This window comes from Delphinapterus leucas, chromosome 10 (genome assembly GCF_059928025.1).
Source record: "Delphinapterus leucas isolate spDelLeu-1000000601 "Yukka" chromosome 10, BTC_Dleu_Yukka2, whole genome shotgun sequence".
Lineage (NCBI taxonomy): Eukaryota > Metazoa > Chordata > Mammalia > Artiodactyla > Monodontidae > Delphinapterus > Delphinapterus leucas.
The window spans coordinates 62,645,717-62,658,209 of record NC_143138.1 but is presented as its reverse complement, the minus strand read 5'-3'; the positions used below and the strand labels follow the sequence as shown (position 1 = coordinate 62,658,209).

General features: G+C 46.1%; 1 protein-coding gene across 7 annotated transcripts in view; it reads left to right on the top strand.

The window, feature by feature from the left end:
- ZDHHC3 (zDHHC palmitoyltransferase 3) overlaps positions 1–12,493 on the top strand; it is a 59,182-nt gene that overhangs the window by 39,770 nt on the left and 6,919 nt on the right. For 2 of the 7 annotated variants that reach the window (XM_089919173.1, XM_022573412.2), the window contains one exon: positions 1,947–7,020. The exons of the other annotated variants lie outside the window; for them this stretch is intronic. In XM_089919173.1, coding sequence (XP_089775299.1) covers positions 1,947–2,105 — 159 coding nt within the window. In that variant the 3' untranslated portion in view covers positions 2,106–7,020. Of the gene's footprint in view, positions 1–1,946; positions 7,021–12,493 lie in introns of those variants that run through there. 7 annotated transcript variants of the gene reach the window in all.

The following is a 12,493-nucleotide window of genomic DNA, read 5'->3' as shown; positions in this document are numbered from 1 at the left end:
GCCTTCTACCTGCCCCCACCTTCCGCCCTGCTCACAGCTCCTTCTCTGGGAGCTTTGAAGCTGCTGGCTCAGCCAAGCTGGAGCCCATACCCCTGGTGCCACTACCTCTCAACCTTCCTAAGGTGTCCAAAAGCCTCCAGGTGGTCAGTCCGTGGCTGTGATGTGGGCATTTCTTCCCTGTTTGGGTTTGGGGTCTGGGTAAGGGGCCCCAGGAGGAAGGGGCAGCCCTTAGCTCTGGGGTGAGGTCATGAGTTCCTCCTGGCTTCCCAAAGTCCCCTTCAGGTAGCAGCTCTCAACAATCGTCTAGGGTTCTTTGGGGGAACTTCGGCCGATTGGGTAGTCAGCCTTAGATGGAGGCTCGTAGGAAGACTCAGTTGTTGCTGCTGCTGCTGAGGCCCCATTCCTGTGGGTGTGGAAATTCAGCATGTGGAGAAGGATGATGCTGCCGGCTGCCAAGGCACCACCATTTGGATCTGCGGCAATTCCCCATGGTTTAGAAGGTTGGGTGCCTCTCAGCACCTTTTTTCTTTTATAAGCATTCATATCATTATAAAAGAGTGTCTGTAAAAATAGTAGCCAATGGTGTAGATCCAGCTGTGTATCCATGCAGTAAATGTGACAAACTTCTCTGCATAAGACCTGCAGGGAACCCAGAGATGACTATCTGGCCCTACCCGCTGTTGGGACACCCCCCAGGCCACACAAGCCATGGTCTGGGGGAGCTAGAAGGAAAAGCCTCATGGCCCTGGTCCTAGTTGTTCTTCCCCCTCAAGGGTATTCCTAAAGGGAGTCACATTGAAAGGAAAGGAGAAAGAAGCCAAGGGCCTGCAGCTCATGGGAAAGGGCATCTTGCCCTTGGCCTCTATTGTCCCAGGGCCCTAGGCTGGGAACCTAGGTGTCCGACCCGGACACCTGTTTGGGATGCATAGGAGAGCCAGGAGGGCCCATGACCTCCCACTGCCCAGACTCAGACTGGCCTGTCCCCTCAGGCCCCGCCCCTGCGCCTCTACTTCACAGAGACCACAGCAGACAGGCCCCTGGCCAGACTCCTGCCAGGCTGCTTCTCCCCTGTCCTCCGGCCCCACCCGCTGACCAGCTCCTTCAGGAGAAGGGAAAAGGGAGGGATCAGCCTGCTCCCCCAGGCCACATTTTTCTTGCGAGACTTGGCCAGGGGGTCGTGCAGGCTCTGTGACAACTGCTGAGGTGGCCTTGGGTCACACTTCTCCCCAAAGGAGTACAGGAAGGCCTTTGCCGGGGCTGGGGCTGAGGCTGAGGCTGAGCGGTCTGTCCGTGCGGCCCTTCTAACCTATACTAATCCCTCTCCTTCCTCCTCTGTGGTGACCTCTCCCTCCTGTTCCACCTCCTCCACTGTGCCTCGCCAGTCCCGCTAAGCAGGGCGCTCCTTGGCCTCTCAGGCTGGGGGGCCTAACAGCACCAGAGCTGGTCCTTTGACTTGGTTCTTTTTTTTGTCTGCAAAGTGGTCATAGTAGCTTCAGACTTACCATGAACCGTTCCCAAATTAATGGCCGTCCTTGGCTATCATGATCTCAAGCTCCCCGCCAGCTGAGGCTTCCTGCGCCCCAGCCTTCACAGTGCTCCCACACACACAGCTCAGAACCAGGCCTGAAGCGCCTCTGCAGACCCAGCAAGGACTCAATTAACAAAACACTGGATTGCACAACTAGGAACAGTGGCTTAGGGGCCTGCTGACTTTGCTCGTTTGTCCCTTCCTTCCTGGAGGGACTTATACATGTGTGCCTATATGCCCACCCCCCATCTTTAGCACTTTTTATGAGAGAAAGAGAAGAAAAATGTACTATGTAGATGAGCTTCATGGCTTTAAAAAGGAAGCATTTACTCCATTCACCTCAAGCTAATGGATATCTCTCCCCCAAAACCACAGCAGTAAAGTGCTTGACTGAAAGTATGATTGTTCTTGTTTTCAGGGAATAGAACAATTGAAAAAGGAAGAGAGAAGATGGGCTAAAAAAACAAAATGGATGAACATGAAAGCCGTTTTTGGCCACCCCTTTTCTCTAGGCTGGGCCAGCCCCTTTGCCACGCCAGACCAAGGGAAGGCAGACCCGTACCAGTATGTGGTCTGAAGGACCCCTGACCAGCATTGCCACTCAGACACAAACCACATCCCAGCACTACCATCCAATCCGTTCTCATGAACGTTTAAACCGAAAAAGCAAAACAACTACTCTAAAACATTTTTTTTAATGTCTCAAGTAAAATGGCTGAACATTGCAGAGAAAAAAAAAATGTCCCCATGTTTTATTTTTAAAAGATCATCCTTTCTATTTTTTTGGTGACCGAAGCTGCTTTTCTTTTTTCCTTTTTAAAATCACTTCTCTGATCTCTGGTTTCCTCTCTGCTGTCTGTCTGGCATGACTAATGTGGAGGGCGCTGTCTCCAGGCCATGCCCCCTTGTACTAACTGAGTCGTGACACTTGTGCGTGGATGGACCGGCCCGGACACCTGTTTGGGACGCATAGGAGAGCCAGGAGGGCCCATGACCTCCCACTGCCCAGGAGGCAGTGGCGAGCACCCAAATGGGAGTTAAAACCTCACCGAAGATGGATGCTTACTCCTTGTGACCTGAGAGGGCCAGGATCAGGGATGGAGACCTTAAAAGGGTCCTTGACACAGTGGCCTCATCCCCCATGTGAACACGATTCGCCTCCTAATTCACAAAATCAATTTCCTGCCTTGTATGTTAGGGGCTCTGGGTGTGTAGAATGACTTGTGGGGTGGGGGATGGAGATGAAAGGGGTCTTATTTGTATTCTGAATCACCAGTTATATTCCAACTCTGATTATTTGGAAGAATGTGAAGAAGTTTTTCCAGTTCAAAATGCCTTATACAATCAAAGGAAGAAGAAAATGACCCAGCTTCAGGCGAGCTACATTTCCCTCATTAACGTTTGCTTCTTCTCTGACCTCCCCACCTCCCTCCCTCTCCTAGCGAGGTGTCGGTTAAGCAGTGTTACTGCCAAGTGAAACAGCCTCAGCTCCACCGTCAACCCCTTCTTCCTCATTTTGTAAATCCCTGCAGTGGGTTTACTTTCTGACATTTTAGACCCATAAATGTGCACATACCCATGTCTTGTCTGTATTTTAACCTGGGAGACCATTATCCTGCGTGGGCTGACCGTGATGCAAGGGCAACATTACAGGCAAACATTTTAAAGTTGAGAGATGGCCATCCATCCACTGGAATCGGCAGACACACCTAAGCCTGTGGCGCTGAAACTGACTAGCTTTTTCATTTGCATACTTGTGTGTTGAGTCTCATTTGAAGGAGGAAGGGCCTGAAGACAGTGGTGGGAGGTGAGGGGACAGGGAGTACGCATCAAATGCAGAGGTCGCAAATCCGAATACCATCTCAACATGGATTTGTTTTTTTAAGCGATCACCACAAACCTTTTTTTATCTTTTGCTTGGGGTGGGTTTGGGGTGAGGTTTATTAAATCAGCCCTGGGTGAGGAGAGACTTCATCTAGCTATGTGATCTTTCAGAAAAGTAAGTGGAACATGCTGCCTCTTTTCAATTCTGTCAGTGCTTCCACATGGAAACAAAACGCAATAAAAGTTTTCCAAAACCTGTTCTGGCTGAGCTCCCGTCTCTCACAGTGTTACCCCTCAGGGAGAGCCGATTGTCCAGTCAACGTGAGTGTGCTGTGTTTGGGCATTTCTTTCATTGCTTTTAAAGGACATGTATGCATGCTTCCTCTCTTGAATGAGGTTTCTATTGTGTTGCCGCTAAAGGACGTTTACAGCCCCGTCTTGGACAAGGTGCCCCCACCGGGCCTCTCTCCTCTGGCTCTTTCTGCTGCCTGCGTCCCTTCTCTTATGCTTTTGGGCTCCCAGTTGCTACAGAAAAACTCATCAGGTCTGTGGAGTTTGCTTCTAGGGTTGGGCCTGGGAGAGAGACCCATTTTCTTCTGCCCACCCAGCAGAAGGCAAAGTCAAGCCAGAGGAAATCACTGGAAGCTTCCACACACGCCCTGGGACATCGCTTTGAGGAGCTCTTCACCATGCCTCGGATGTTTAACCAAGGAACCCTGTGACCTTTCCTAAGTCAATTAACTTCGACCTGCCTCTGCTGTGCTATTTACGCCATGGTCAAGGCTGTGATCTGGGCTTTTTTTTTTAATGCTGCTTTTAAATCTACTTTATAGCATTTGTTTCCCATGTGCTTTCAGAAGAGAGAGTAGGACTCAGGGAATATTTTTAAGTATTCGGATGCCTCAAAATACCCCATCTTCAAGGGCATTTTTTTAAGTGACCCAAGTTGGTTCTTCCTCCCATGGAATTTCTAAGGAATACAGTAGATAGTGCTGAAGATGTATTGAATTTTTTTCAAATCCTAAAAATAGAAACTCATCATTTATACCTAAGCATACCATGTATATCTTTCCCAGAGGGAGAGTCTCCTTCTGACATCCTGTATGATTCTGTCTGGGTTTTTATGAGCCCTTTGGCTGAAAGAACGAATTTTCCCCAGTTCTCAAGCCAGAGTGAAATGCTATACTCAGAACATAGGAATAGCTCAAAATTCTCTGTGTTCTTCCTGTTTCATCTTGTTGAGATGGAGAACGTTTTGCCAGGAGCACAATGGCTAAGGAATGTGGCTGTCCTCTGCAGCATAGTGACAGGAAGAAACAGGCATCCCTGAGCCCTCCTCAGTATTCCCAGACGTCTGATGAAGGAGGACACCTCTACACAAAGGCAGCCCTAGCCTTTTGCTTCAGCACAGGAATCCTGACAGCACTGAATGGTGTGTGCATGGGAAAATGAGACAGTAGTAGCCACAGTCTTCCAGAATGTGGGCTCTGAGGAGTGGAAAGGAAAAATAAAGAGGAAGGACTTGGCCAGTTGGATTAGGTGACTCCTTCCTGCCTGTCAACTTCCTGTTTGTGTTCGTAGCAACCAGACTGACCATGCAAAAGGCTTAGGAGCAAACAAATCTATGCATATTTGCATGGGCTTGGTGACGTCATGCACAAAGTGGATTCGGGTAGAAATGTATGTGCTACGTCTTCTTTTAATCATACCATCTCATCTTTGTAATACTTTTTCCTTGGAAGAACCCAAGGTGAGACATGTTGAGTTACCAGCTTTTAAAATCCAACTTCCTGGGGGCTTCCCTGGCGCAGTGGTTGAGAATCTGACTGCCAATGCAGGGGACACGGGTTCGAGCCCTGGTCTGGGAAGATCCCACATGCCGCAGAGCAACTAGGCCCATGAGCCACAACTACTGAGCCTGCGCATCTGGAGCCTGTGCTCCACAAGAGAGGCCGCGACAGTGAGAGGCCCACACACCGCGATGAAGAGTGGCCCCCGCTCGCCGCAACTAGAGAAAGCCCTCACAAAGAAATGAAGACCCACCACAGCCATAAATAAATAAATAGATAGATAAATAAATAATCCACCTTCCTGATGAGGTAGGTTAAACAGTGTTTATTAAACACTTAACGTGAGGTTGGCATCACACAGAAACCCCAGACTTTGAGAGGCTGGGCTGGGCTCTCCCAACTAGGCCAATGGGTTTTACATTTTTCTCACTTGAAAACTTGTAGTGCATAAGCCTCCAGGGTGAGCCAGCCAGTAGAAGTGAGGGGTTCCAACCTTAAAGGGGACCTTAGTTGTCAAAGATACGTGAAGAGAAGAAGATTTTACTGGATTCCCTCTTGCGAATCTTCTTGCTGAGGATGTACTGAGGCAGTGCACCTCAAAGTGTGGTCCACAGACCAGCAACATCCTCGTCACCTGGGGACTTCTCAGAGATGCAGATTCTCAGGCTCCATTCCAGACCTGCTGAATCAGAAACTCTGAGGGGGTGGGGCAGCAGCGATCTGGATTTTCACAGCCCTCCCCGTTGATGGTGACACATGTTCAAGTCTGAGGATCCACTTGGGGCTTGCAGGGGTTGCCCAAAGGCCTGCTGATTAAGCGATCCTGTGTGCTGCGGGGCTCAGTGTGGTGCTGGGTGGGCTGTGCCCACTGTGAGCCCCTCTTCCCTCATAACCAGCGGCCTCCCCAGCCAATGAATGCTGAGAAAACAAGGAAAGTATTTGTTAGAAGGAGAGCCAAACTGTTAGTCTGTCCAGCAATCTTTCTCCACGTCTTATCTGGCCAACTGGTTTCTGGACCAAGGGGCCCTTTGGGTGAAGAACCATCCCAAAAGGAGATGAGACAGAGTGAAGCCAGGGTCCTCCCAGTGGGAGCGGTGGCCAGTGAGTGATTAGAGCCTGGCGCAGCCACGCACGTGAATGTCCTGGCCTTTGGTTTCCATCTGTGGACCTCAACAGCCATGTGGCTTTTTCTCGTATCTTTTAAATACATATCTGCCTGAGAATCACCTAACAAAGGACAAAGGATTCACAGTGAAACAAAAACAAGCCACTGACGAGTCTACTCTCCCAAACCAAAGACTTCATTCCCCCACCCCGCTTTCTCAAGAAAAAACCGTTAATGACTTGAGCCTCGTGATTACGCTAGCAAAACTGAGTGAGTCCCAGGGACCCCTCATCTGCACACACGGGAGCTGATGACGCCGATCCAAGGAATTATGAAAAGCGTTGCAGAATAGTGTTTGCAAAAACCTTCGGGGGGAAGACAACGTGCTCTGACATGGACATAAAGGATGCCCTGAATTTCTGCAGCTGAGGTCATGGGGTGATGGGGCCTTGGGCCCTGGCCTTGGTCTTTGGTTCAAATCCCTGCTCAGCTACTTCCTTCCTGTGTGACCTTAGGCAGTAATTTACTTAAGCCTCAATTTTCTCGTCTGTAAAATCAGGGAGATAATCTAAATCACAGAATTGCTGTGAGGATTCAAAGAGAGAAATGAATGTAAATGTTAGGATGGTGTCTGGCACATTGTATGGCTTTAGGGAATGTTAGCGCTGTTGAAGCTGTACTTTCAGACCATGTACACAACTGTTCATGATGTGTGAGATCAGTGTATTGGTTTGCAACAGAATTTTTTTAAAGAAATAAAAAATAATGCATTACACCTTGTGAAATACATATTGTTTCATGAAACTTCCAGGGGGAGTGGGGCGGGTGTGCGCGCGCGCGCTCATATGCAACAGAAGTGTATTTCCTATTGTGGGCTGCACTAAAAAGATGTGAAACCACTGATGAGAGGGTTGTCTGGCCATCTCTGAGGAGGACACATTTGCATAAGCTGCAGCACCTCCGACTTTCTATGTCTGAGATGTAGGGAGCAGGGGGACCTCCTGCTCTTGCTCCGTGGGCCTTAGCTGAGTCCTTACAGAGCATGTGCCTGGGTCTCTACCTACTAGGGAGCCGTAGTCCTGGTACATTCATTCTGGGGCATTCGTGAGTTTGTTTATAGATCACAGCTCATGTGTCACCCAGGGAGACCAGGCCCAAAAGGCCCAAGTCACACACTCCCTGCAAGAGGTGCTGGTTTAGGCTGTTGCCCCCTTACCAGGGATCAACCATTCTTGTCTGCATGAGCCTAAAGTGGGTATCACTGCTGCCTCCGCAAACCTCCAGCTTGAAACTCTGCCTTCAGGATGCCTTTATATCCACACAGAACTCAAAATTGCGTCCTACCAGGAAAAAGAAACCCCACTGGCTCCTCCTGAACCTGAGGGTCCAGACCCTCAGCCTTTCTTATGCATCAGATTCGTTTGGAATATTTTCTCCTCTTCAAACCCAGAGCTGACACTCCTGGATGTTTACTTAACTGCTGAGGAGGTTCATCTGGTGGGCAGGCCAGGCTCCATCTGGAACATTTTTACGAGCTTGCTGAGGAGGTTGAGTAGAGACCAAGAGTGCTCTTCTGGGAACACGCCACCACAGGGGAAAATCATCATCCTGTGGGCTCTCTTTTTTTTTTAATTAAAAAAAATTTTTTATTGAAGTATGGTTGATGTACAATATTATATGTTACAATATATGATTGAAAAATTTTAAAGGTTATACTCTATTTATAATTATTATAAAATATTGGCTATATTCCCTGTGTTGTACAATATATCCTTGTAGCTTATTTTATACAGAACAGTTTGTACCTTTAATAACTTACTCCTATATCGCCCCTCATCTTTTCCCTCTCCCCACTGGTAACCACTAATTTGTTCTCTATATCTGTGAGTCTGCTTCTTTTTTGTTATATTTACTGTTTTTTTGTATTTTTTAGATTCCACATAGAGGTGATATCATACAGTATTTGTCTTTCTCTGACTTATTTCACTTAGCATAATACCCATCCATGTTGTTGCAAATGGCAAAAGTTCTTTTTTATGGCTGAGTAATATTCCATTGTGTATATATACCACATCTTCTTTATCCATTCACCTGTTGACGTACATTTAGGTTGCTTCTATGTCTTGGCTATTGTAAATAGCACTGCTTTGAACATTGCGGTAACTTTTTTTTTTTTTTTTTTTTTTGCGGTACACGGGCCTCTCACTGTTGTGGCCTCTCCCGTTGAGGAGCACAGGCTCCGGACACGCAGGCTCAGCGGCCATGGCTCACGGGCCCAGCCGCTCTGCGGCATGTGGGATCTTCCTGGACCGGGGCACGAACCCGTGTCCCCTGCATCGGCAGGCGGACTCTCAACCACTGCGCCACCAGGGAAGCCCTGCGGTAACTTTTTGAATCGATGTTTTTGTTTCTTTCAGATATATATCGAGGAGTGGAATTGCTGGGTCATATGGTAGTTATATTTTTAGTTTTTTGAGAAACCTCCATACTGTTTTCCACAGTGGTTTCACCAATTTACATTCCCACCAACAGTGCACAAGTGTTCCCTTTTCTCCACATCCTTGTTAACATTTGTTATTTGTATTGTTTTCAATGATAGCCAGTCTTACAGGTGATATTGTAGTTTTGATTTGCATTTCTCTGATGATTAGTGATGTTGAGCATCTTTTCACGTGCCTGTTGGTCATCTGCATGTCCTCTTTGGAGATCTGCTTATTCAGGTCTTCTGCCCATTTTTTAAGCAGCTTGTTTGTTTGTTGCTATTGAGTTGTATGAGCTGTTTATATATTTTGAATATTAACCCTTCATCGGTCATATAATTTGCAAATATTTTCTCCCATTCTGTAGATCGTCTTTGTTTTGTCGATGGTTTCCTTTGGCATGCAAAAGCGTTTAAGGTTAATTAGGTCTCACTTGTTTATTTTTGCTTTTATTTCCTTTGCTCTAGGAGACAGGGATTTGATAGGGATTCCGTTGAATCTGTAGATTGTCTGGGGTAGTGTGGTCATTTTAACAATATTAATTCTTCCAATATAAGAACATGATATATCTTTCCATCTGTGTTGTCCTGTGGGCTCTTTTGCTTCATTTCCCTCTGCAGCTTTTCTCTGCCTTTGAGTGAGGATTTGCAGTAGGATTGAAAACGCATTGGGCAGAGAGAACACACCAGTTCTTTTCCTGGTTCTGAGGCACAACCAGCAGGATGAGCTTCGGCCGCTGTCACAGCCTCTCAGAACCCCTGTCTTCCCCTATAATGAGCGTTAGTACTAACACCCGCCTCCTCTCAGGGTGGTTGTAAGGACCCACAGTCACGGCTTTGAGTGAGCTCAGTCAGTGCAGACCCAGCCAGTCTGTCATTTCTGGGTGTCCCCTCTGCAGCCTGGTCTGCCAAGTGGCCGCATCCCAGCACCCCTGCAGTCATGGTTAGAACGCCTCTCTCAACAGGCTGCAAACGATCACCCAGGAAAGGAACCCAGAATCCCCAAAGCAAGTCACTCAGCTGGCCATTGCCGCTCCCGCTAAGGAGGGAGGCCTGGTGAGGGGCCGGACCGTGAATAGCACAGCATCCTGTGCCCCAGACCCACGTGAGTTTCCCTCAAGAGTTGTGTCAATAAGGTCCATTTTCTGAAACAGCTTTTCTGTTATTATAAAAGTCACATCTGCTTCTTGGTGAAAACTTGGAACATGTGGCAAGTCTACAGAAATAAATCAAATCTAAAATCCCATCCCCAGGACTTCCCTGGTGGTGCAATGGTTAAGAACCTGCCTGCCAATGCAAGGGACACAGGTTCGAGCCCTGGTCTGGGAAGATCCCACATGCCGTGGAGCAACTAAGCCCCTGCACCATAACTACTGAGCCTGCGCTCTAGAGCCTATGTGCCGCAACTGCTGAGCCCACGTGCTGCACCTACTGAAGCCCAGGCGCCTAGAGCCCGTGCTTCACAACAAGAGAAGCCACTGCAATGAGAAGCCCACACACTGCAATGAAGAGTAGCCCCCACTTGCTGCAACTAGAGAAAGCCCGTGCGCAGCAACAAAGACCCAACTCAGCTGTTTAATTAATTAATTTAAAAAAAATAAAATCCCAAACCCCAGGTTCCACAATGATGTCAGATGCAACTTTGCTTTCTTCCCTTGTCACCACGTGGACAGGACTTTCCAGTGTATGTAAAACTGTATTGATGCCACTTTTTTTTTTAATTTTATTGAAGTATAGTTGACTTACAATGATGTGTTAATTTATGCTGTTCAGCAAAGTGATTCAGTTATACATGTATATATACATTCTTTTTCACATTCTTTTCCATTGTGGTTTATCACAGGATATTGAATATAGTTCTCTGTGCTATACAATAGGACTTTGTTGTTTATCCATTCTATATATAATAGTTTGCATCTACTAATCCCAAACTCCCAATCCTTCCCTCTCCCACCTCCCCTCCCGCTTGTCAACCACAAGTCTGTTCTCCGTTTCTGTGAGTCTGTTTCTGTTTCTTAGATATGTTCATTTGTGTTATAGTTTAGTCTCCACATTTAAATGATACTATATGGTATTTGTCTAGGTCCATCCATGTAGCTGCAAATGGCATTATTTCATCCTTTTATATGGCTGAGTAGTATTCCATTGTGTGTGTGTGTGTGTGTGTGTGTGTGTATCTCCCCACCACATCTTCTTTATCCATTCATCTGTCGATGGACATTTAGGTTGTTTCCATGTCTTGGCTATTGTAAATAGTGCTTCTTTGAATATAGGGGTGCATGTATCTTTTCAAATTATAATTTTGTCTGGGTATATGCCCAGGAGTGGTATTGCTGGATCATATGGCAACTCCATTTTTAGTTCTTTGAGGAACCTGCATACTGTTTTCCATAGCAGCCATTGGTATGTTTTCCATACCAATTTACATTCCCACCAGCAGTGTTAAGACGATTCCGTTTTCTCCACACTCTGTCCAGCATTTATTATTTGTAGACTTTTTGATGATGGCCATTCTGACCAGTGTGAAGTGGTACCTCACTGCAGTTTTTATTTTCATTTTTCTAATAATTAGCGATGATGAGCATCTTTTCATGTGCCTACTAGCCATCTATATGTCTTCTTTGGAGGAATGTCTATTTAGGCCTTCTGCCAATTTTTGGATTGGGTTATTTGTTTTTTGTTGTTGAGTTGTATGAGCTGTTTGTATATTTTGAAAATTAGGCCCTTGTCGTTGATGCCACTTTCAATAACTGCATAGTGCTGTGCTTTATAGAATAATTTACTTAGCCATCATTATTGGACATTTTGATTGTTTCCAACTTCTCATTATTAATCCGTGTTCAAGACTGTATTGCATAAATCGTGTCTCAGATTTTTCTTAGCTTTTTACTGAGAAATAATTTCAGACTTAACCAAAAAAAAAAATTAGTAAAAATAGTACAAAGAGCTCCCATATGCCTTTCAATCAGTCTTTCCAAATGTAAACATTTTATAAAACCATAACACAAATATAAAAACCTGGAAATTTACTGATACAATACCATTAACTAATCTATATACTTTATTCAGAGTTCTCCAGTTGTCCCACTAGTATCGTTCTCTGTTTCAGGATGCCACATTGCATCATTTGTCCTGTGTCTTTAGTTCCTCCTCAGTCTTTCTCTGTCTTTCATGAACCTGATCCTCTTTCTAGTTGAGGTTAAATTCACATCACATAAAAGCAACCATTTTAAAGTGTGTGGTTCAGTGGCATTTAGTACGTTCATAATATTGTACAACCACCACTTCTGTCTGGTTCCAAAACAATTTCATCAGACTTTGATCCTGTTGAAGATTATTATCCTGTTGAAGATATTCTGTGGAATATCCTGACATCTGCATTTGTCTGATGTTTTCACATAATTAGATTGAGATTATGCCTTTTGGGCAGGAAAACCAGTGAAGTGATGTTCTGTCCTTCTTGGGGCACCATATCGGAGGGCACGTGATGTTGATACATTTCATTATTGGTGATGTTAACTTCAATTGGTTAAAGTTATATCTGCGAAGTTTCCTTACTGTAAAGGTACTGTTTTACCCTCGGTAATTAGGAAGTATCTTATGAGGAGATACTTTGAGATCAGGTTCTTTAACCTACCATTTTTCCAAAAGCCAAGAAACTTAAACCTCTGAGATGGTGTGGGACGAAAGAGTGGTGGAGAGGAACTGGCCCAGGTGTGGCCAGATCTCAGTCTGTACGTGTATCTCAGTTTCTCCTTCTGCACAAC